The 25,415-nt window shown below is 43.5% G+C and overlaps 2 protein-coding genes across 2 annotated transcripts in view; one reads left to right on the top strand and one right to left on the bottom strand.

Annotated features, from left to right (window-relative positions):
• Positions 1–19,788, top strand: part of RANBP9 (RAN binding protein 9) — a 92,130-nt gene extending 72,342 nt beyond the window's left edge. Inside the window, exons 9-14 of the mRNA XM_025444231.3 lie at positions 1,355–1,545; positions 2,671–2,815; positions 6,283–6,404; positions 8,063–8,214; positions 15,049–15,160; positions 18,795–19,788. Of these exons, the coding sequence (XP_025300016.3) occupies positions 1,355–1,545; positions 2,671–2,815; positions 6,283–6,404; positions 8,063–8,214; positions 15,049–15,160; positions 18,795–18,925 (853 nt within the window). The 3' untranslated portion in view covers positions 18,926–19,788. The remainder of the gene's footprint in view (positions 1–1,354; positions 1,546–2,670; positions 2,816–6,282; positions 6,405–8,062; positions 8,215–15,048; positions 15,161–18,794) is intronic.
• Positions 19,789–20,453: 665 nt separating this feature from the next.
• Positions 20,454–24,603, bottom strand: NOL7 (nucleolar protein 7). The gene is made up of 8 exons (XM_025444271.3): positions 24,265–24,603; positions 24,125–24,185; positions 23,557–23,615; positions 21,869–21,900; positions 21,530–21,620; positions 21,080–21,201; positions 20,924–21,001; positions 20,454–20,635 (listed from the first exon to the last, which is right to left on the bottom strand). The coding sequence occupies exons 1-8, from the start codon at positions 24,534–24,536 to the stop codon at positions 20,562–20,564; spliced, it is 789 nt and encodes a 262-aa protein (XP_025300056.2). The 5' UTR covers positions 24,537–24,603; the 3' UTR covers positions 20,454–20,561.
• Between the last annotated feature and the right edge of the window lie 812 nt (positions 24,604–25,415).

Raw genomic sequence — 25,415 nt, 5'->3', positions numbered from 1 at the left:
TGGGTTGCTTCCACTTTGGTTATTGTGAATAATGCTGCCATGAACAGGAGTGTACAAATATCCACTGGAGTCCCTGTTTCCAGTTCTTTAGGGTATATACCCAGAAATAGAATTGTTGGGTGTATATATATATTTCATATATATACACACACACACACACAATATATATATACACACACACCCACACACACACTGTGTATATACTTACATATACCTTGTGTGTGTGTGTGTATATATATATATATATAATCTGTTTAATCTTTTGACAAATTTGATCCTCAGAATGCTATAGCTCTGTGCCATTTTAGTCTCACCATGTACAAGGATTCTAGTTTTTCCACATCCTTGCCAATACTTTTCTACATCTTTTTTTTTAAGTCTACATCTTTTTTTAATAATAGCCATCATAATTTGACTTTTTTTTATTGGCCTTCTGAATCTTTGTTATTTTAAAATTCACGTGTTATTAAGCTTAATATTTCACCTCTCTGATGTACCAGAAACCCTTTGTAAGCCAAATGTCAAAATTGTTTTGCTTTAGAGTAAAATTTTAAATATGTGGCTCATTTTGGTTAAATGGGAGGCTCTTTGCATCATGTGTACATTAAACACATCGTGTTCTTACATACTATTTTACTTGTTATCGAGTGCAAATATTATTTGATTAAATCATTTTAACTCTGAAAATAAAGTCCATTTTGATTAAATTATAGCCATAGGGCAGCCCGGGTGACTCAGTGGTTTAGCGCCACCTTCAGCCCAGGGCCTGATCCTGGAGACCCTGGATCGAGTCCCACGTTGGGCTCTCTGTATGATGCCTGCTTCTCCCTCTGCCTGTGTCTCTGCCTCTCTCTCTGTGTGTCTCATGAATAAATAAAATTAAAAAAAAAAATTATAGCCACAGCTAGGTTTTCATTTTCTCACTAAATCTTGATTAAAGGAGATACAGTGTCTTTTGCTTTATATGCTGATTTTTCCAGACACTTTTAAATTTAAGCAGTACATAATATGAAACCATAGTTAATATTTTTAGCATACTGTCTAAAGGCCATACCTATTGATAAATACCAGTTCTTGGGCAGCCCCGGTGGCTCAGCGGTTTAGCGCCGCCTGCAGCCCAGGGCATGATCCTGGAGACCCTGGATCGAGTCCCACGTCGGGCTCTCTGTATGATGCCTGCTTCTCCCTCTGCCTGTGTCTCTGCCTCTCTCTGTCTCTATGAATAAATTAAAAAAAAAAAAAAGATAAATACCAGTTCTTAAAATATTTCCTCTTAGAAATCTGTTTTTACTAAATAAATAAATAAATGTCTATTTGAAATTATCTCAGTAAATTTTGTCTTTTCTTTTTTTAGAGTGCGTCAGTTTATAGAAATGGTGAATGGTACAGATAGTGAAGTACGATGTCTGGGAGGCCGAAGTCCTAAATCTCAAGACAGTTACCCAGTTAGTCCTCGACCTTTCAGTAGTCCGAGTATGAGCCCCAGCCACGGAATGAACATCCACAATTTAGCATCAGGCAAAGGAAGTACTGCACATTTTTCTGGTGAGGCTCAGTTTTATGACAGTACTTTTAAGTTTTTACCCTTGTTTATACTTTTGAATCCCCCCAAAAAATAAAGTTTAAAAAATCTGGACATTTCCATGTAGCTGTTTCACACATGTGCATACTTGGTCTCAGGACGTTCTGGAAGAAAAATTGTAAAGTGGGTCAGATTCGTGTGTTGTTACTACCAAGAGGGTAACTTGGAGGAGAGCTGTTTCTGAGAACAAGTTATAAGCAGATCTTCATAAACAAAGGTCAATATTCGGGTTGTCTCTGGAAATTAAATTGTAGACATTTGGTAAAGATAAAAGGTAGCTCTGTCGGAATGAAGCATCGGTGAACACTGGCGCCATGGCCATGGCGGCTTTAGTCCACCAGTCAGCAGGCCTCGCTGGGCTGCCAGCTTTCCTCCCCTCCCAGCTCACCTCCTGCCAGCATCTGCTCTGCCCGGCCCTGTTCCTCCTCGCCCTTCCTAACTACAGTTCTCTCCTTTCTTGGCTTTTATGCCGTCACTTCTGTAGATTTAGTTTCTCCCAGCCTTCTTTCTTTGCTTGTCTCGTTCCATTCTTCCCAAGGCATTCTGTGGCCTCCTTACGTTCAGCTTTCGAAACAAGTCAGACGCTGTTTCCTTTCCTTTCATAGACCAACACCTTTGCTTTTGCTCAGTTGGCATATACCTTTCTACATTCCTGCCTCTTGTTTTATTTACATCGCCATCCTGTACATGCACACGATTCTCTGGTTTGTGTCCTTCTCCCCTTCCCATCTAGAATATCATACATTCACGCACGCACGCCCAGCTTCTTGGCTTCGGTGGGTTTATACGTGAGATGAGAGCGATGAGAGCACTATTCCCCTGGGGGGGGGGTGTTGTGGGGAATAAATAAGATCCATAATTAAGCCTCAGTAACTGTTAGAGGAGATGCTAATTATTAGCCTACAATGAACATCCTTATATCCTTTCAAAGAAGTTATCTGTTTACTATCTAAGTCATGCATTGACTTCCCTACATTAGAAGAATTTTAAATGCAGGATCAGAATCTGGGTACGTTATTTGCAATGTAATAATAAGTTGGTGTGTGTTTCTCTGTTCATACATCTTTTTCTGTTTTTTTTTCCCCTAGGTTTTGAAAGTTGTAGTAATGGTGTCATATCAAATAAAGCACATCAATCATATTGCCATAGTAAACACCAGTCATCCAATTTGAACGTACCAGAACTAAACAGTATAAACATGTCACGATCACAGCAAGTTAATAACTTCACCAGGTATGTGACCTCCCGAGCTTACGCAGTACTATAAACCACCTAAGGATAAGTGTCTTCGTTTTTAACAATTTAGAAAAATTGCATTACATGGTCCATCAGGGGGGTCTGAGACTTCCTAAGCCCCAGAGAATAAAAGGGCATGGAGTAAGTTCCCAGAGTTTTTCAGTCTCCCCGTGTGCACACAGCCTCTTTCCTTTGTTCCTTTCTCTGAATCTGCAGCCCTCTGCCCTCTGCGGGGGTCTAAGAATCCTTTCTGGGCTCTGCCTTCTTCTGGTTTTCCTGCCGGCACAGGCCTGTACAGATGGTCACATAGATGCTGTTCTTATACTTCCAAGTTAAGTCACAGCAGTATATTTACTCTCTAGAAGCAACATATGATACAGTTACAACTTTTTTTTCCTCTGTGGGGTTTTTTTGGTGTAAATGTGGAGAGTGTTTGCTGAATTCCAAATAACTAACTTTACAAAGAATCTTTTTTGAAATCCTACTTTAGGGAGCTTGCTTATAGCAGCAGATGGACCCCTGAGTCATTTAGTAATAACCATATAGCATGAGCAGAGTATTGAGGACCTGCTGGGTGTCAGACATCCTGCTAGGCATGGTTTCTTACTTCAAGAAGCTTTGAGAGAAGGAATGTCTACATGCCTTCATACACTGGAGTTGAAGATTCATGAACCTAAAGGTTTGTGGAATGTAATCAGTCATTTGACTATTAGTGTATGAGAGCAAGTTCTTAAGAAGTCAGCCTGCTCAAATCATCCAGCATCTGAATTCATGCTAGTGGAATGATAAAAATAATACAAATAAAAAATAATGTGTAGATTTTATCAATTTGATGATAGATTGGTCTTCTCACATAAATTGATGGGTCACACTGCATTTGGGGGAAATGTTCTTCCGTGTAAAACTTTATTGTCAAGGAGAAAGAACCTAGCTTTTAACGTGGCATCTTAATGGAAATATGATTCTGGAGAAAGGCACATGTGTAAAAACCTGTATTTGCAAATTGGTAGCGTAATCAGAATATCCAGGTTACCTATCCCGGGTGACAGCTTACTGAGTAATGGTGTGTGTGGCACAGGCTGTAATGGAAGTCCGCAAGAAGTGGTATGAGGAGAACAGGAGGAAAAAATGGCTGTCTTTTAAAGCAGAGGAGATTAGGGTAGCCTTTCACAGTAGAAGTGACATGCTAGAAAACAGATTAGAAGACTGTGGTAAAAAAATAATGTGTGGAGACAATTAAAAAGTTAACCCTTTATTGTACTTTATAGCACTTTAGTACTTTATTGGTAGAAGCTTCTGCCGTTGTCTGGGGTCAGGGCTGTAGGCAATTTGTGGGTTTTTCTCTTAAATACTCTTTATGGCAGGAAGTTGCTAAAGAGACCTATTACTACCTGAGTTCAGGGAAGTAAGCTCACCGGAAGGGTTTGGTGACACAGCATCCTGAGTGCAGTGTAGAAGGAGAAGAAGTAAGCTTTTAAACTGCCTTAAACTGTTAAGCAGTATCAGTTACTTTATAGTTCGAGAAGGCTGTCCTTACAGTTGTATTGTGAAGTAGGCAAAGATGGTATTAACTATTAAAACCATTTTACAGATGTAGAGCTGAATACCAGAAAAGGAAATGGTTTTTTGGGGGGTGTTAAGGTCAATCAATACTTTGTAGCTAGTAAGTTGCAGACTTGTGACTATGTCCCAGGATTTCTAACTTCCAGAGGTGTGCTTTTTGCATTATACTGCACCCCGCCCTCCCTGCCCATCTAAATTGCTACTCCCTACCCTCCCTTGACTAACTTTCATTCAAGCAGGCTGTAACACTCAGTTCTGTTGTTACTCTTCCAAGATGAATATCCTTGATTACATCCCCACCGAATGTTGTGTCACTCTGTGTAATTAACTCTCATCATAGTGCTGATGGATCCTCTGTTTGCCCCTGGAGGACAGAGGCTGTGTCATTGTATCCTTAGCACCTAACACAGAACATGGCTCAAAAGCTCTTAAATGTGTGTTGAATGAAAGAATTCCTCCCAAATACTATATTGTCAAAAAAAGAGAAAAGTTTAGTATACTTATATCATTTAAAGTTTGGTTTCTCTTATCAATTCTCAAAGTTCGTCAAGATATAGTAAAACTAGGGGTACCTGGATGGCTCAGTTATTTGAGCATCCGACTCTTGATCTCAGCTCAGGTCCTGATCTGAGGGTGGTGGGTTCCAGTCCTGTGTAGGCTCCTTGCTGGGTGGGGAGCCTACTTAAAAAAAAAAAAAAAAAAAATCTAGTAAACAAGCTTTTCTGACTGATGGAGGAGTACTGGGGCGATTACCTCTTTCTTCCTAGATTTGTGCCGTTTTGCCTCACACATTTTACTGATAGAAGTGGTGCCCCCACGCATATACACTTATACTCGCACACTCCGAGGTGCTGCTAGTGGTTATGTCTGGTGGCATCATGCACAGAACACTTTATGCTTATCTGCATTCAGTGTTGTTTTTTCTTTTCTTTTTTTTTCCAGTGTTTTTTTTCTACAAATGAATATATATTGCTTTTTAAATGAGAAAAGTACATTTTAATTTAAGTATTTCCTATATTTTCATGAAATATGTCCTTCTGGAGTGTATAATCCTTACATAGATCTTCACTGGAGAAGTCTTCAAGAGTAGGTGTTTATAGTTCTTTGAGTGTGGAGGAGATGGGGAACGTGTGGTGACAGTTTCAGTGTGTCCAGATATGGTGACTGGCACAGGGCTGTTCTTCAGTAAATGTGATATGAGCAAAAGTTAGCATTCTGATTATCCAAAATGGTATTTTTAAAATGAAGATTTGGCAGTGCTTTAGATTCTTTAGCCAATAAGAAAGCCCGTTGGAGAAAACTAGTGTGGGATGCCAGCAAGGTGCAAGAAGACCAGCCAGAGTGGTTGTCCAGGTCATTATCTACCTTTGTGGGAGGCTATGTCTCCAAGGATTGAGGACAAATGCCAGAATGTCAAGAGACAAAGAAAAAAATCATCTTAGGAGAGATGAATAGGGCAGGCAAGAGGGGAAGTGAGATCCAGGAATGGTTTGAGAGTGAATCTTTCCCCCCATCTTCCTTGAATGCTGGAAATGCATGCCGGATGGAGGTGGAGGGGGTCCCCGGGCAAAGGCTGATTAACAAAAAACAGAGTACAGATCTGAGTTGGAAAAAAGTGGGAAGAATGTAAAAAAGAATTTGTCCATATTGATACGAAGTCAGAAAACCACTACAGTTTAGGACATAGACTTTTTTTTCTCCCTGATCCAGGAGTACAAATTTGTTAAGAGCAAGCTACAGACTGGCTTTGAAGACATTGAGGATTGAACTAAACACCTTTTTTTGCAGATTGCTTTACGAAGTCAGTTTATAAGTAGGCTGTGTAGTTGAGTAGTAATTTATTTTAAACTAAGCTGCAAGTATGCGATTTCTAAAATTAGGTTTGTTTTTTTCATTTCCAGTAATGATGTAGACATGGAAACAGAGCACTACTCCAATGGGGTTGGAGAGACTTCATCCAATGGTTTCCTAAATGGTAGCTCTAAACATGACCACGAAATGGAAGATTGTGACACCGAAATGGGTCTGCAGTGATATTTCTTACATTTTTAATAAAAAATGATGACTACAAGGTTATGTTTTTACTTGTATTGATTCACAGCTGATGAGCATAAATCAGATTTAAAGATGTATGTGCCATTGGATTTGACTATAGTACATGTTACTTAAACTGTCTTGTGAGAGCGGGTTGCTAGAGAGCAGAGGTACTTCTCCGTGCCTTCTAAAGTTAAGCGCCGGATGGCTTTCTGTGCAGAATTGCTTGGGCTTGACTTCAGTGCTGTCATTAATGCAGCCGTACTCTTAGTGTTAAATGTTCTTTAGGATGTTTGGGGTTGGAGATGTGAAAAGTTTTTATACTTAGTATAACCAGTAAAGGCCAGATAGATAGAGATGATTTTATAAATTCTAATAGGACAGTTTCCTATGTTGATTTAATGTGAATATATGTGACTGTGTGTAGCCCAGTGCCTGGCACATGGTAGGTGCTTAAGTGTGACCCACCCTTCTCCCCCGCACCCCCTAAGTTACGTGGCTGAAAGGTACATTAGCACGTATAACTTTGGTTGGTTGTTAACTTGTGTAGTAGATTGTACCATAAAGTTAAAACCATCAGCAAACTTTCCCATCAATTGGAGAATGAAAATTTATTGGAGCTTAAAAATTTGTCTGAATTCTGTGGCAACATTAGATTTCTGTTTTGAGGTTTAAAAAGTCTTTATTGAGGATTGTTGAGGATTATGTGTTCAGTGTAGATTCACCTTTTCAGGCAGGGGGTTTCATTTGAAAGGTAGCCTAATTATACTCTCAGATATCTGCAGCCTCAACATTCAGAGAGTAATTTAAGCATGGTGATTAAGAGCAGGAGTTCTAGAGTCAGATTACCAGCATTCAAATTCTGCATCTGCCACTTACTAGCTGTGTAACATTGGACAAGTTACTTGAAGAGCTCAGTGCCTCAGTTTCTTCATCTGTAAAATGGGTACAGAAATAATAACAGCCACTTCATAGGTCCTTATAAAGATTAAATGAGCCAATCTTTGAAAAACTAATAAGCACAAAGTAAGTGCTCAGTAAATGTTGATTATTATCATCATTAGTAATTTGTGTCATTAGTGATCCATACAGTTACATTATTGATAAGTGAGTGTCGTCTGCCAAGATATATACATACAGTTATTTTGTATATGTGTGTTTAACTCTTTCAATAACATGGTATTTTCTGTGTTTTTATTGGAGTCATTTAGCTTTGAGCTGAAACGCGTCCTTTTATTCCATCTCTGTTTGGTGTCAGAGTAGCACAAGAGGCAGTTAACTGGCTTTGTTCTCTTCCTGATGCTGCTTACTGTAGTTTTAGAGATTTATGTGTAACTGCTTATAAACCTTTCCCTGCTATCCCAGGTCCATCCTAATCTGGAAAGTTGTCACCTGACTTTGAACTGCATGCTGGAGATCAGAGCCTAGATTCTTGAGACATAGAGAAAGGATACCTTATAGCAGCAAAGTTCCTGAATTAAACTTAAAGCAAAGACCCTGAATTAAAAATAAATCTACATATTTAGATGAATTATTAGGTAGTAGTGACTAAATGAAACCTACAAGATGTTATAAGCAATTTATGTTGATTTCTCCATTGTATTCCATTCAATAAGGTAGTAAAATACTCGTTTGTTTTGCTTACAGAAGTTGATTCGAGTCAGTTAAGACGCCAGTTGTGTGGAGGAAGTCAAGCCGCCATAGAAAGAATGATTCACTTTGGAAGAGAGCTACAAGCCATGAGTGAACAGCTGAGGAGAGAATGTGGCAAGAACACAGCAAATAAAAAAATGTTGAAGGTAGATTTGTCTTTTCTTGAAAAATTAGAAATTTGTCGAAGGAACGAAATTGTAATTTTGTGAAACATTGAGTAGGGTGAGGAATTCTTGTTGGACTTCCAGTAAAAAATAGGGATTAAATCCCGGTCCTGCCACCTGTCCCCACTATATACCCTTGGTCAACTTAGGTTTTTAGCTTTATTTTCTCGGCTATAAAATGGGCAGAGTTATTAGAGGTATGAGCTTGCTGATGAAACTATAAATTTGAGATAGTTTTATTTCAGTAGACATTGTTCGAGGCTGCAGCAAGTTGAACGTATACTACATGGTTTGCATTTTGATGGTGGTTGCTGAAGCATTAGGTCATCTTTCAAAACCAGGATAGTTAAAATACATTTTCAGACCTCTTATGGATCGATGTTTATGATAGATGGTGGGATAGATAAAATTTCAACGTGTAGTGTGTTAGCCATAGCTTTATATATCAGTTGCAGATGGAGGAGTTCCCACTGCCTTAAGTCAGCATCGCAATTCGTTGTAGAGATGTTAAGATTCTTTAGAAATCTTTTTTTTTTTCTTTTTTTGGTCCTAGTAGTCCTATAAGTGTGTGAAATGTTAACCTAGCCATTGTATTTTTTTTAATTTTTCTGTAATCCTGTGTTAGGTTGGGCTCAAAGGTGATTCGTTACAAATATATTTTCTTCTGAACGTTTTGGAAGACGTCCAGACAACAAAGGGGAGATGTGTGTGGTGGCCCTGAGCCCAGTGTCTGGGTGTGGTGGGAAAGAGCGTGGCCTCAGCCGCCCCTTCCTGACCCAAACTGAGACTTAGTGCCCCAGCCAGCGCCACCTATAGCCCCAGACAGGGCATGAAAGCAGCAAACATGAAATAGCCTCCAGCAGTGTAGCCTCAGTGGGGCACTAGTGTAGACAGAACATAGCGGCTCAGCCTCCTCGGACGGGTTTAGGAGCCACTTGCCTACATCTCCAGTTAAAGGCATGTGCGGTCTTATAGTTTCAGTAGCTGGGGTAGGAAGAGAGGTGTGTTTGTTGTATTTATAGTGCTTCATCTACAGGACAGCACAGTTGCTGTTTCTAATGGTGACCCTCAACTCTTCAAAAAAAAAGGTCGAACAATTTTTATGCTAAATAAAAGAAAATCGGTGGAATATGTAATTTAAACAATTTTTCATTTAAAATGTCAGATCATTTGGTGGGACTGCAAACTGAGGCAGTTACTGTGGAAAACAGTTTGGAGAGATCCCAAAAAATTAAAAATAGACCCACCATATGATTCAGTAATTCCACTACTGGGTATTTACCCAAAGAAGATGAAAACAGTAATTCAAAAAGATATATGCACCCTTGTGTTTATTGGAGCATTATGTACAATAGCCGGATTATGGGAGCAGCCCAAGTGTCCCTCAGTAGACGATTGGATAAAGATTTATTTATTTATACACAAACACACTGGAACGTTACGCAACCATAAAAAAGAATGAAATCTTGCGATCTGTGACAACCTGAATGGACTTAAAGGGTATTATGCTAAATGAAATAAATCAGAGAAAGACAAATACCACACTATTTCACTCATATGTGGAATTTAAGAAACAAAGGAACAGAGAAAAGACAGAAAAGCAGGCTGTTAACTACAGAGAGCCGAGGAGAGATGGTGGTAGGTGAAACAAGTGACTGGGTGAAGAGCACGTTTATCATGATGCACACTGAGGAACACGTAGAATTGTTGAATCACTATATTATACAACGGAAATTAATGTAACTGTGTAATTATACTGGAATTTTTTAAAAATAAAATAAAAATCAGACATTTGTGTATTAGGAAAAGCGCTGTGCACATTTGCCCCATAAGGTGAGGAAGTCCTTGAGATCAGACTGGGTCTTAACTCCTCCCCCTATAATAATATCTAATACACATAGCATCCAGCTATTTAATGAATGTTTATTAAGAGTTTTGTTCATATGAGTTATATTTATCATACTAGAAACTGTAATCAGTTTATTTACAAATAATCATAAATCCATTGACTGTTTTTATGAAAAATAACTTATAAAAGATTAGAAAAATGGCATTGCTTTACACTTTTGTAATTCTCTCTAAATGCTGGGTTTAATAAGCTGCATTCTCCTACCTCTTGGTGCATTCGGTCTGTTGTGTCGTCACACACCCTGTAGCCTCCGGAGGGCCCCGCTGTGTGGTTGTGAGAGCATGGGAGTGAGACTGGAGAGGAAGTAGTAGCTTAGTTTTGTTACAAAAACAGTATGGAGCTCCTCCTGAAGGGGTTTTATGTTGGACTCCGGTGTCTCTAGACTGTACTTGGAAAACTGCTGTTTTAGGGAATATTTGGGGACGCAAAACATTTTTAAGATTGTAGGGGTGCCTGGGTGGCTCAGTAGTTGAGCATCTGCCCTCAGCTCAGGTCGTGATCCTGGGGTCCTGGGATCAAGTCCCACGTTGGGCTCCCCCCAGGGAGGCTGCTTCTCCCTCTGCCTGTGTCTCTGCCTCACTCTCTCTGTGTTTCTCATGAATAAATAAATCTTAAAGAAAAAAAAAAAAAGCATTTTTAAGATTTCACACTTTTTTACACTAGGTCATCTGTTTTCTTGTTAAAACTTTATGCCGATGGCACGTGATGAAGGAATGTGACGTGTGTAGTGTCTTTGAAAATGTTAAGATTTCACTTAATCAGCTCACTGGCTTAGATTCTAATGTGCATGAAACTCCAAAAATGGGATTATGTGGCCTCTTCTCAAAGGGAGTCCTTGATGATACACTCGATTATGCAAAGATGTAATTCATCTTCTTTATCTGAAGCACGTGGATGGCTCTGATTTTGCACTTCTGACTTCTAAGCAAATGCCAACTGCTTTAAGAGACTTTCTTAATATCCTGAACTCTTTCCTTCCTTTTCCCCGCAACAACCTTCCAAGCACATAGGGATAAGCTCAAACAGCTGGAAGGTTCCGGGACAACAGGTGTTTTTGCGATAGTTGAGAAGGTTTAGAAAATGCTCCTTTTCCTTTTATTTTTCACTTCAGGGCATGTGTGATTGCAGTGGGTATTTTTTGTCTTTAATTTTGTGCGGATCTGCATAAATATCTGAATCACACATGCATATATAGAGAGATTTGTTTAAATGCAAAGGGAAGTGTTCCCTAAAGGCATTACTGTGAGGCACCGTGCATTCCACCTGCCCTGAGGCCTGGAGGAACAAGGGGGGCTCTGCGGGGGCCCCCAGTCCTCGTCCTCGGCTCCCCTCTCTCTGCTCTGTTTCCTACCGGCCTGTGCCGGCCAGTGGCTCAGGAGGGCCACCTGAATTTGTCCCTCGCCTTTCACCCTTCAGCGGACCTGTGGAGGTTCAGGTAGGCACGGGCGGCCCCAGCTGGCAGTCGAAGCCCATCCTGAAGCCCATCCTGGTCGGGAACTGTGACAGGTTTTAAGCCAACTGAGCACAGTGGAGGACCCTACCTAAGCGACGTCATGTTGGCCTCAGAAACGATTCCCACTGAGACCTTTTTTTCTGAAGCAAAAAGGAACCCATAATCCCGTGATAGTTCACAGACATGTTCAGTTTTGTGCCTTACATCCCATGTGTATCTTACCTAGTAATTAGATTATTTTGTATTGTTTTATTTATTGTCAGAAAAACTTCTTTCCAGTTTCTGTGCATTTAGGTGTTTTTAGATGGCAACATGATACTCTCTTGTGCCCCTGGGTCAGTTCATCTAAGCATTGCTCTGTGAGGTTTTTTGCTTTTATTGAAATGCTTTAGTGAACGCGTTTATACATGAATCTCTGTTTCTTCCTTAGAATTACAACACTGGGGGCAGCCCAGGGCGTGGTCCTGGAGACCTGGGATCAAGTCCCACGTCGGGCTCCCCACGTGGAGCCTGCTTCTCCCTCTGCCTGTGTCTCTGCGCCTGTGTCTCTGTGTCTCTCATGAATAAATAAGTAAAATCTTAAAAAAAAAAAAAATTACAGCATTGGGAGAGCGTCCTAGAAAGAGTCAAAGGATAGGATTATTGTGGCTTTTGCTGTATACTGCTGCACTGCTTTCCAGAAACTCTAGCAGCTCACCACCAGTAGAAAAGGAAAGTGCCAGAGGCTGTACTGCATTGATGTACTAGTGGCTTCCACATCAGACCTTAAAATTGCTTGTTCGCATTTCTTTGGTCACCACCTCAGTTAAGTTTTACTGCGGGATTTAAAGCATTAATGTCGCTGCCTCGATTTCATTCTCTTTGTGAAGAACCTGGAGGTATAAACCTTTTTTTCTTTTTCTTTTCTTTTTTTTTAAAGATTTTCTCTGTGAGAGAGCGCGAGCACAAGCAGGGGGAGGGACAGAGAGCCCAATGCAGGACTCGATCCCAGGACCCTGGGATCAGGACCTGAGCTGAAGGCAGCCGCTTAACCAACTGAGCCCCCCAGGCGCCCCCCCTTTTTTCTCCTTTTAAGGTGGTGGTGGTGGTGGTCTTGCGGTCAGCCTCACCTGACTCGGGGCGTGGTTCCGCGGCGCTGCCGCCGTCCTCCTGAAGTCCGGTTTTATCCACATCGGTCCTCGATTTAAAGCTCCACCGCCACGTCGGAAAACAAATCCAAGCTGTTTAGTGTGATTTAGGGGCCCGTTAGGACACCCCCCCTTACCTCTGCCTCCATCCATGCCTTCCCTTCCCGGCCTTGCCGCCCCGGATCTTGCTCTGCGGTGTCAGGTGGCCCCGCTCGCCCGCCGCGACCGCTCGGACCCTCCGGAGGCCCAGTGTGTCTGAGTCCTTGAGAGCACCTGGGTCCTGGTGACTGCGGCTGCGTGCAACGGACATTCAATTGTATTGAAACATGAGAACAAATTACTAGTGTCACCGGTATCCATGCGGGTAAATGACTACCTTCGTCGCCTTTTTCCATGAGCTTTTCTTTAAAATACTAGAAGGTGTAAACAGAAGAATGGTCTGGATTTGAGGTTTGGGACTGCAGCATTTCTCCTTTTGGTAGCGTGCCTGCGTCTATAGACCCACGGGGATAGTTTTGTGCTTAAAGGTTTTTATGTGCCCGTCGTTCCTTGGGCAGTCCTTGAGGATGCCTGAGAACTAGATCTGTTCTGTGGGAGTGATCCCCGGGCGGGGCTGTGGGTGTCAAGTCTTGAGCAGAGATCAGTCCCTCAGAAAGCATGCCACTGATTGGAGTCGGCTTCCGGGCGGTAGGACATGAATATTCCCTCCATCAGTAAATTCGGGGGTGGGGGCACCCAGAAACAGAAACAGAACCGAGTCGCTCTGCAGGGTGCCTGTAAGAAGCAGATCTTGTGATGAGCAGGTGTGCGAAGCTTCCTCCCTGTTCCCGGCACGTACAAGTAGCTGCAGGGCACTCAAAATAGGGCAGTAAATTTTTCTCTTCGGAGACCTTTCATTCTAAAAACGGGGCCAAGCTGTCTGACATGGATGAGACCTTCAACGCGGGGAAACTGCCTGTGTGTGTGTGTGCACGCGCGTGTGTGTAGGGGGCGTGTATTCCCTTCTGGTGGCCTCAGGCTGCACAGCTGGCGCCTTAGGGGCCTCTAACCCCCACCCCCACCTCCCCGACACAGGCTGGTTGGGTGAGAAGGGCCAGAGTCCCCCGGGCCTGGAAACCTTACCCCCACTCTGCTTTCACACGGTAGGAAGTAGGTTAGAGGAATGTCCACGCAGCTGCACCTGGGAATACTTTGCTCTAGGAATTTCAGCCTTTCATGGGTCCCTAATCAGCATTTTGAAAGTGTTACTGACCTCACCGACCTACAGCTGCCTCAGCACTTTTCCACGTGTGCCTTCGGAATGGGGAAGGCATCTGTGATTTGCCTCTCTGGGTCTAGACTGCTGCTCCAGGTTAGGGCTCTGACTTTTGGCAAAATAACACACCTCGGGGGAGGGGGGTGCGCCTTGGTGGCTCAGTGGGTGAAGCGTCTGCCTTCGGCTCAGGTCCTGATCCCAGGGTCCTGGGATCGAGCCCCACGTTGGGCACCCTGCTCAGTCAGAGGCTCCTCCCTCTCCCGCTGACCCTCCCCATGCCCTTTCTCTTTCTCTGTAATAAAATCTTAAAAAAAAAGACATGTTGAAAGATTAGAGTGAACTGACGTTGCTAACTTCATTGAGCTGTTCGTCCTTATGACGTTCTCAAGTAGCCTTTTCTGTAGACACGTGAGGAAACGGACACTTAGGCCATTGCTCACAGAGGCCACACCGCAGCTGACAGTGCAGCTTCAACTGGAAACCAGCGTCTGAAACTGTAACAGGCACCTCAGTGGAAAGAAGACAAAGAGTCCTTGATTGGAAAGATCATCTGTCACTTTAGGAAGGGTGGCTTGAGGATGGTGGGGACTACTGCATGTTTGTGAAGGGGACCAGTTGAAATTTTTGATTCCTGAGTGAGAAAAGGACGTCCAGTGAGATGTATCGAGTTCCCACATCTGTTTTTAAAAAAATCTACAGGGAGGCCCTATCCTTTTAGTGTTAAATTTGGATCAGTGGTAATAAATTAGCATCTGGATATTTCTGTCTTCCTCTTTAGCCCATTCCAGAATTCCTTTTCATTCTGCTGATGTATATGTGTTGTAGGGGTGGGAGACGATTAATGAGAATGGCTGTTTATAGTAAAGACCAATGAAAGCAGCATCGGCCTTGTTGCATCATCTAATTGGTAAAGAATATGTAGCCTCAGAGTCCTAGGGGGTAAGTGGGTTTAAATGTTACAGCAGCCTCACGCCACCAAGCTGTGTATTTTACTTGTCTCTCAACTTGGTAACCGCGGGGCACCACAGTAGTTTAAATGTTAGAATTAAAAACCAAACTATGTTTTCAACAGGATGCATTCAGTTTACTCGCTTATTCGGATCCTTGGAACAGCCCAGTTGGAAATCAGCTTGACCCAATTCAGAGAGAACCTGTGTGCTCAGCTCTTAACAGTGCAATATTAGGTGAGTAAAGCACAGCTTCAGCTAGATTCTCTGAATACTTGAGATGGTATTTGCGCTGGGAGCTGTATTTTGGTAAAATCTTAAGGGGTAATGCTTTCAGCATTTTAGAAGTTAAAATTATTTTGAAATACAGAAACCTTCCCCTCCATGATCTCAGTTCCAGATGAAATGGATTCACATGGAATAAAACAAAAACAAAAAAACCCCAGGACTTTGGGATCCACCTTGGGAAGTTGGGAGAATAGAGGCTTTTGTGTGCGTGTTATATATGAGCATTTCTGGACTGAACCACACTTCCCGCAGCTCCCACTGTGCTTAAAATGCAGACAGAAGGACTTCCAGGTGACGTGAGCGTGCCATGCGGTCGGCACCAGCCCCCAGAGGAGCAGTGTATTTGTGATAAAGTTCAGCATATTCAACGAGATGCCCTTAGCAAATAAAAAGGATGGAGGAGAAAGGAAAGGGTTTCAGTAGTGAGACTTGGCCAGAGGTGAGCCTGCGTGAGGCACGGGAAGTTGCCGTTCCCGCCAGCAACTCGATCGCCACAGACTGTGATGATCGTACTTACCTACCGAACAAACACACTTCATATATGAAGCCTGCAGCATTCTGTGCATTTACATACACACTCTACAGGGCTGTCTAGGTAAAACTATCTTGTAATTTCTTTTCAAAGATAATTTATAAAGAAGAATGATTTTTTTCACCTGACTTTAGAATCTGATTCTAAAATGAGACTCCACATTAATAGTCTTTTCTTGCAACTTCAGCCTGTCGGGTTTGGGGGCTTTTAGGAACAGGTTTCAGACTGTTGTAGATACGGGAGCGGGAGACTGTAGAGGGCAGGGCTCAGGGCCAGAATGTAAAGGAAGCAGCTATTCATATTTGAGCCTTATTAGTCCGTTTATTTGCTCTTACAGAGTTAAGTGCAGTTGACCTTGGAAGAATTTGCATATAACTTTTGACTCCCCTAAAACTTAATAGCCCGCTCTCGGCTGGAAGCCCTGCCAATAACATGAGCACTTGATGAACACGTATCTTGTATGTCACCTGCATTTTACACCTTATTCTTATAGTAAACCTAAAGATAGGAAGACGACCATAAGGGAAAATACATCTATGATACTGTAACGATATTAAAAACCCACATGGAAGTGGACCCATGCAGTTCAAACCCCTGCTTCTCAAGGGCCGACTGTTAATTCATTGTGTATTAAGTATACATAATGGAGGTTTTAGAATGAGAACAGTTTTGTTTTTTTTAAAGGCATCTTTTGTGGTGTTTTCTTAAATTTAGAATTTGTAAATAAAAAATAATGTGAATTTTCTTTGGATAATGTGTTGTATTCTCTTAGGTCATATGAGATTCATTTAACTTGATTGGTAAAAATAGAATGTACTAGCAGTGCTGGGATTATAGGGCAAATTCTGGCTTACAGTGTTTTTGAAATTACTGTGATAGGTAATCATGAAGGCTTAATTGCTTCGTATTTAGGTATCCCTCCGACTTGGAAAGAATTTTCATTGCTTTGCTTTTATTCTCATCTTCCTCCAAATTTTCATTTACATTTTAGTTAACATATGGTGTATACTGGTTTCAGGAGTAGAATTCAGTGATTTATCACCCAGGGCTCATCATGAAAGTGCCCTCCTTAATGCCCATCCCCCACCCACCTCCCTCCATCCACCCTCAGCTCTCGATCTTTAAGAGTCTTAATGGTTTGCTTCCCTTTCTTTTCCCCCTTCCCATATGTTCATCTGTTTCCTTAAATTCCAGAGTGAGATCACATGATATTTGTCTTTCTATGACTGATTTTGCTTCGCAGCATACCCTCTATCTAGCTCCATCCACATTTTTGCAAATGGCAAGATTCCATTCTTTTTTGTGGCCAAGTAATATTCCATTGTGTATATATACCACATCTTCTGGAAAGAATTTCTGGAGGAACTAGTTTTCTTAGGACAGTTTTTTATATCTTGGGTTCTTTAAAGGAATTCAGTTATTAGGTATTAAATTTTTTAGCACCCTTATGCAAGATATATGTATTACTGTGCTATGTATTTTGTAGTATGTAGGTTCAGCTATAAATAGTACTTAAATTTATAATCATATATTCCTACAAAATTAATGACAAGATTAATTGCTGTGGGTGAATGTGCATTTATAAATATCGTGATATTTTACAACTTTAATTAGTGCTTAAAGTTGTCACATTAATTCCTACAAGTTCTATATCCAAAAAAATTATAAAGATTTAGCTTAAACCACATGCTGCCGCTACCCCCCTCCCCGCAAGAAAATTATAATAAAGTACCTCTTAGATGCTTACCTTCGAGCTAGGTTACTTCCCTATAAAGCATCAAGCAACATTTTTGAAAAGATGTTTCCTTTTCAGTTTTTATTGTTATGATGGTTTTGTGTATAAAAATTGTTCCTGACTCCAGGCAGAACTGTAAAAGCCAGTCCTGCTTATATTAGACTTGGCAAAAAATGCTTACCACTATCAAAGTTTTAACAAGTATCTTGACAAAGAATAGCCAGGACTTAATCCTAACCCACGGACCACTTTCCAAACCATACTTCCTGACTAATCTGTATGTTTTTTGTTTTTTTGCATTATTTCATTCTTATATTCTTTTTCTTTTCTTTTTTTTTAAGTCATTCTTACATTCTTGATCCTATTTTCTCTTGTGCCTTTAAATCCTGAATTTGCTTTTTATTTGGAGGTGGGGGCTCCATTCCTTCTGGAACTTTTCTTTCTCTCGCCACATTGCAAACTTGGAATCCAGAGTAGAACTAGTCATGGAGCATTACCAGCCAGTGTCATGGCTTTTGCCCTTTGTTGTCAACTGTGTCTACAAGACTGATTAGTAATTGTTATAAATTGGGAATCTGCATAAACTTAAAATGTGGACATCTCTACCCAAGAAGGGATCACCAGCTGCTAAGTGGTTGGCCACTTTCACCAGTAATTTGTTTTTTCATCTATGGCAAAGAACAGATTTTGGTGATTAACTACATTTGTACTACAGTTGTCTGACAAATTTCTGGTATGGTATGTATGATCCTGAAAACTAATTTATTGGCAATTTTTAAAATATTTTATCTACCAATTATAAATTTAACTCCCTCCGAGATTAGAGGGTGGCTTTGCTCTTGTTGCCTCTTATGGCCGCCAACACCATTTGCCCCCAGAAACCCAAGTAACACTCACCAAAGTGCCTTGGAGACAGCCTCAGCTGGGTCCTCTCCCCAAAAGGGGTAGAATCCAACAGTGAACTTTTACTGAAAACCTGGTGTCTTTTTCTGGTTAAGTCAACTGACTTTAGTCAAGTTGAGGAACACTAAATATTCCTTACTCCTCACTGAATTAGCAGGTAAGAAATCACATCTTTAAGTATCTAAAGCTTTAAGTCTAAATCTGCAAGAATTCTTAACAGTTGAATACCCAATACCCGCATCATCCAGAGTAGCATGTCCAACACAATCCTCATTTGCTTAGAAATTACCATCGCTAGTTAGGTCATGAAGAACAGCGTAGGTATCAGTAATCTTTAAGGTAAGGCAGTATTTTCCCCGCTTTTAGAAAATGTCTTGCTAACTGCTGTTTCATTTTGAATCCTTTTTCCTCAGAAACCCACAATCTGCCAAAGCAACCTCCACTTGCCCTCGCAATGGGACAGGCCACACAGTGTCTAGGTCTGATGGCTCGATCGGGAATCGGATCCTGTGCATTTGCCACAGTGGAAGACTACCTACATTAGCTATGCATTTAAGGAGCTCACACGTCTATTGTGGCATATAGTCAACATGGAAGTAGACCAGCTCTGCTGATTTGAAATTTAGATTTTTTTAATTATGTACTGGGGACAGGTTTTTGTCGCTTTACATTGCTTCCTAGTTTACAGCATGATGCAAATGATTTTCTAACTTGGTGTTAGGAGAAATTATTTTCCATCTTTGACCTCTTAGTTGTCTAAGAGTTAAATATTACTGAATTTCAGACGTTCAAATTGATCATCACAAATCCTTTAAAACAATGACCTAAAAGAAACCAAAAAATCCTGCCGCCTTTGTTTGGGGGAGAGGGGGGAAGGAAACAGAACAAGTTGTGTTTGTGTTAGCATGTGGGTGATGTAAACTTCAAATCGGGAGATGCTCCAACCCCCGCTCCCATCTCAGCATTCAATCAGTGTAACTTGCAAAACGCATCAACATCTGACAGTTTGAATTTATAGTGTTGATGGAAGAAATCATTTTTAATGTGTACTGTAAAACTTGAAATACTCAGGAGCTGAGTGAATATGTCTGTTGCTACTTACAATCCCGACCTGTTAGTCCCAGTAGTTTCGTTTTAACATGGTCCTTTTCAGCTTTGTTTCCTGTTTAACTACAGACGACTTCTGTCGTAGACTCACAAGTTCAACTGTTGTATTATAACAGTATTACATGTCAACAGTGTGGTTATGACCTTTATTTATATAAAAACCAAATATTTAGTCAATTTACCGTGTCTTAATTTAATCTTTGTACACCTTCCATTTTTAAGTGCTTAAATGAGTACTATATTGCAATAAAAATGTAGTGATATAATTAACCAGCCATTAAAAATTTACTATTACAGATACTAGAGTGTCAGCGGAGTTTATATATAAGGTGCCCACTTACTTCTGATTAACATGAGATTAGAGCAAACACAATGAACGGTTCCTCCTCTAGATCAGAGTTCTACAACCTAAGACTCCCTTCAGTGTGTCGGCCTCTCTGCGCTAGGGTCGAGCCTGATGCTGTGGGTGCTGCAGACAGAAAACAGGAAATTATCTCCTATTTTGGTAAAAATTAAAATCTGGCACGTGGCCTTCCCCTAAAGCAAATCCTCCAGAGCGGTTAAAGAACACTTAACCAAGATAACCATATCCTGCGGTTGACTATTAACTGTACATAAGGCTTGAGTTTTAAGGAATTTTTATTATACTCCAATATTGCACTTTCAATTGCTTCTTCCCTCCTCTGTGTTGTATGAAACAGATTCTCATCAAGCATCTGCAAGATGAAGGCATCTGAGAGCTGCCCTTGAAAGAACAGTCACCGTCCACTTCCCTGGCCCTGCCCCTCCTGCCGCGCACCCGACACCGCGGGCTGGGAGATGGGCTTTTAGTTATATAGAAAGGAATATAATTCCTTTTAAACAGTTTCTTCTTCCAGTGTAACCCTCAAAGATGACAAGACACAACTGTAGTCTGGAAGGATGACATGTGATGTGATCGTGGGCTTCCCCCAAAAGACCGAGGATTTTTGCAGTGATTTACAAACGATTTATTAGACTTTCAGAAAAATGAATTCTTTACACCACATAACTAAGTTCTATATGTACAAGTTCTCACTCTTCATTTAGCTTTACTACTTAGGAGTTTTCATCTTTCTGACCATCCACCGTCTTTTAAACCTCTTGGCATTTTGTTTTCTCTGGGTCCCTAAAACAGAAAATGTTATGCAATAAGGATATTAAATACAAAATTCTCAAGAAATAATTCAAAAGTTTTCAAGTTTCTATGAATATAAATACTAAAATTAGGTCTACTAAATCAGATTTCATAGTAGATATACGTACAGACCACACCAATCTATTCTTCAGAAGCAACTTTAGCATAAAATATAGGAGCCATTATAAGGAAAAAAAACGGATGCGTCAAGATTATTTACTGTCTCCTTAAAGAATATTTTTCGATATATAAAAAACTAAGAATAATGTGGGATCTTACCCCAAGCATTATTAAGAAACTGGACCGCAGCCTTTTTCACTGGTAACCTCTTATTTTCAAGAGACAGGAATTTATTTACTAGAAGAAGAGAGAATTATTTATCATTTCTTTGTTTAATTTGCAATAAAATAAAAGAAACTGTGTTAAAGAAATTACCAGTAGTTCTGTTGGTTCCCGGACCATACAAAGATTTTTGTATAAAGGCCTTTGCTGCTTGTTGCCTTGAATCTCTCAGATCTTGATCTTTCAGCCTTACAGCCAAGTAGCTTTTATTCTGGCTGGTGACCAACACAAAAGGTCAGAATGAGCAAGTCTGAAAATGTGCTTACTTTGAAAATAAAAGGCATTTTTGTTACTTCAAAAACTGAAAAAACTCCAGGTCCTAATTTTGTATATGCACAGATAATGAATAAATCACACGGCTATTTGACTAGAAACAGACCACCATTTTTTCGTAGGTAAATATTTTTATATAAGTATCAGAACTAGTTTTCCCAGAGAGGATCTAATTGGAAACTATTCCTAACTAAAATCTTTCTCCATTTAAGCTCATATTTTCACCCTCTCCCGCTACCTTTACATCCTATGTGAAAAGACTCTCCTTACCCAACAGACTGTATTTTTTGTACTTTTTCTTTAGTGTTCTTGGAATCTCCTCCTTTTTCATAGTCTTCATCACTTTTCTTCTTCAAATTAGCTAAAAAATCGAGTTTTATTTCTAGTTAGTACTTATGTAAAAATAAGGCAGGAACATTTACTGGAGTTTACTTTAAACATCCACTCTACCAATTTGGATGCAATTTTTATTTATAAGAAACTGAGAACTGACCTAAGCTATCCTTGGGGCCAGGCCTATGCCACACTCTCCCAGGGCCAGGAACATCTGGCTGCAAATATGTGCAAATGCACTTGATACTTACATAAGTTACTTAAAATAGTTCATACCTTCTTTCAACTTTCCTGATGCTTTCTTTATGCTAAGGAAAAACAAAAATACTGATTGGTATGGCACATAGCAAAGATCACGGATTACACAATTTCATCTGGCTTTACAAATAAGATCTCCCCCCTTTCATTACCAACATCTTCAATTTTTTACCTCGGCTCTTTAATCAGTTTTGGAAAGCGAAAGTCCCTCTTGATGCACTGCTCCCAATTCCCAGGCTAGTACATACGAGCATGGGAGCACCTCAGAGCGTAAGCTGTGAAAGCTTATTAGCAGACTCAACAGAAGCAGACTGCTGTGGTTAATAGGTAAAGACTTAAGGAAAAAATGAGCTATATAACGATATTCAAAGTGAAAGGTGGTAGGACAGCTTCATTCTACTGGGAGAAATCAAAGGATTAATTCAACAGTTGCACAAATGCAAAATGGAGACAAGGATGAGACTTGAGGGCTACTGGTCAAAGGGCGAGACCAAGCTGACAAGACAGGAGTGTCCCATACAGAAGCACTTGCACAGTAGAAAAGCTATACGGAGGAGGAGCTGATGGGGTGGGCGGAGCAAGAGAAGGAAGAGGTGACATTTGAGCTCGGTTTCTGAAGAGGAAAGGGCACTACGCCACCAAGTGCATTTGTAGGTTTAGTATGTTCTGGATCTGCGTAACTTTGGAAACGTTCTTCTACTGAAAATTTGATAACAGCAGCCTAGGTAAAAAATACAGGACTATTAAACTTCTGAACTTAAAGTATTTAGAAAAAGCAAGGGGCAGGCAGCCCGGGTGGCTCAAGACTTTAGCGCAGCCTTCAGCCCGGGGAGTGATCCCGGGGTCCTGGGATCAAGTCCCATGTTGGGCTCCCCGCATGGAGCTTGCTTCTCCTCCTGCCTGTGTCTCTGCTTCTCTCTCTCTTACAAATAAGTAAAATCTTAAAAAAAAAAAAAGAAAAACAAGAGCATTAAAAAACCACCACCAAATATCTGGAAGTCTAAATGCATTAAGGTTTGACTTCACGGGATGAGAAAGAGGAGAACGGCAGCATTCGCCGTTAACCACTCCCCAGAGGGCAAAGCTGCTGAATGACCCGAGAAAGGAAGCGGTCGTAGCCCAGGCAAGGACGGGACCGGGCGACCCTCGGGAGTGGTGGACGCACGTGGGCCGCTCCACTCAGCGCGGTGTCCACACGCTACTTTATTCCCCACCACCCACCCTGTGCTCAGCACACGGGCAGGAGCACACGCATCCACTGACCCAACACCCTGGGGTCCGCGGCGGAGGAGCCGAAGTCCGCCACGGGACACACACGCGGTACACGCGCCCAACGCCCTCCACCTTTCCCACCGACTTCAGAGAGGTCTTTTTTTTTTTTAAAGATTTTATTTATTTATTCATGAGAGACAAAGGGGAAGGGGAGGTGAGAGGGAGACGGGAGGAGAGAGAGAGGCGGAGACAGGCAGGAGGAGAAGCAGGCTCCATGCCGGGAGCGGGGAGCCCGACGTGGGACTCCACCCCACGCCTCCAGGACCACGCCCGGGGCTGAAGGCGGCGCTGAACCGCTGAGCCACCCGGGCTGCCCTCAAAGACGTCGGCATGACAAGAACATTGTGTTCCCGCCGCTACTACACTGGATTCAAATACACGTGCCCGCCTCACAGGCTCACAGGCAGGTGTGCGGGGCAAGATCCGCTACTCACTCAGTCTGTCCGGCGGCAGTTAACTTCTCTAGAACGTCCTCTGGAAGTAGTTTTCTTTTCTTTGATAAAAAAACATTTAAAAATTAATCAGCAATGAAGGACGACAGCCTTCCGCGGACTCACCAGCTGGGCCCCGCCCCTCAGCGCTCCCACCCCTGAGACCCTCACCCCCGCCCCTTCCCTCAGCGCTCCCGCTCCCATCCCCCGGCCCTCGCCCCGCCCCCTCCGCGCTCCCACCCCCAGGCCCCGCCCCCCTCCGCGCTCCCACCCGGGCCCCGCCCACCACGCGTCAGTGCGCGCGGCCATCGGACTCGGCCGCGCCGCCCTCGGCTCCCGAAGTACCTCGCTTACCGCTCGCGGCAGCCGGGCCTGCTACGGACGCCGCCTCGGCGACGCGTGGTGGCCGGGCTGTCGCGGTGGGCGGGCACGGACCGGAAGGACGCCCGGCCTCCGCCATTCGGCCCACCCACCCCCGCCCTCAGCCGGCGCACGGCGGCAGCGCCCCAGGCCCCCGGGACCCGGACCGGCCCGGGGCTCTGAGAGCGAGACGCCCCCGCCCTCCACCCACCTTCTGTTCGATGAACAGCTCCTCGCGTCGCTTCCTCTTCTCCTTCAGCAGCGTCTTATCCCTGAAAGGGCGACACGTGAGCGGGGCGGCGCGCGCGGGGCGGGGCGGGGCGGTCCTCCCGGCCGCCGCGGGCTCCGCACCTGCGCACCGACTCCCGGACCCGCCGCTCCTCCTCTCGAGCTTCCGCCTGGGCGCTGGCGAAAGTCAGCTCCTCCGGGGCCTCGTCGTCGAGCTCGTCGTCCCCGTCCTCATCGTCGTCCTCCTCCAGCGGCTCCGCCGCCGCGCCGCTGCTGGGCTGCCCGAGCAGCAGGCCGTGCTCCGCGCCCTCCTCCTCCTCCTCGGAGGCGGGCTGGCCCTCGTCCACCATCGCCGACGCCGGAGTGCGGGACGCGCGCGGTCGGAGCTGCACCATGGCCCGCGCGGCGCCCGACCGTCTAGCCTCTGACCCGGAAGCAACGCGCAAGCGCCGCGTGACGTGTAAAGCAAGCGACGTGAGTTGCGTCGCGTCGCCCCCTGCGGAGGCGGGGCCGGCCGCGGCGGCGGAGGGGTGTGCGCACGCGCAGAGCGGGGACGGGCGTGGCCTAAGGAGCGCAGGGGCGTGTTTCGCCCCCTCCCCTGGGAGGTTTCCCCGCGCGGGAAGCCGCCGGCTCCTCCCGTCCTGGCGGGCCAGACGCCCGGGGCGGGATGGGGCTCGCTCCCCGGAAGGGAAGGGCCGCCGCGAGGCCTCCTGCACGGGGACGCTGACGGGCGGGCCTACGCGGTGCGGCCCAGTGACCCAGAAACCGGCGACCACCCGCCCGGTGACCGAGCTCCGGGAGCCACTTGCTCTTGTTCCTTGTTGTTTTCAAGATTTTTATTATTTACTCATGCGGGACACGGAAAGGCAGAGACCCAGGCGGAGGGAGGAGCGGGCTCCATGCAGGGAGCCCGACGCGGGACTCGATCCCGGGACCCCGGGGTCACGACCTTGCCCCAGGGGCCGCAGCACCCGGTCTTGTTAACCTTAAAAAAGTAAGACTACCTGCTATTTTACCAGCAAAAACGGGGGTATTTAGAAAAAATAGTCGCCATCCCAGGCAAGGAAGCTGTTGGCAGCACCACAGGCAAACGAGGGGCTGGGGCGCCCTTCGAAGGGCTCGCTGTCCAACCAGGGCCACCGGAGTAAACCGCGGTTACAAGTGGACGGCTCCTCGGGTGGGAAGGAGAGCCTTTGCTCCTGCGGGGCACATGCCGCAGGGTCCACGCGCCGGGTCCGCCCACCCTTCCGTGGATTAGCGGCAAGTGGTAGGGA

This window comes from Canis lupus, chromosome 35 (genome assembly GCF_003254725.2).
Source record: "Canis lupus dingo isolate Sandy chromosome 35, ASM325472v2, whole genome shotgun sequence".
Taxonomy (NCBI): Eukaryota; Metazoa; Chordata; class Mammalia; order Carnivora; family Canidae; genus Canis; species Canis lupus.
This window is presented reverse-complemented; position numbering and strand designations above follow the sequence as displayed.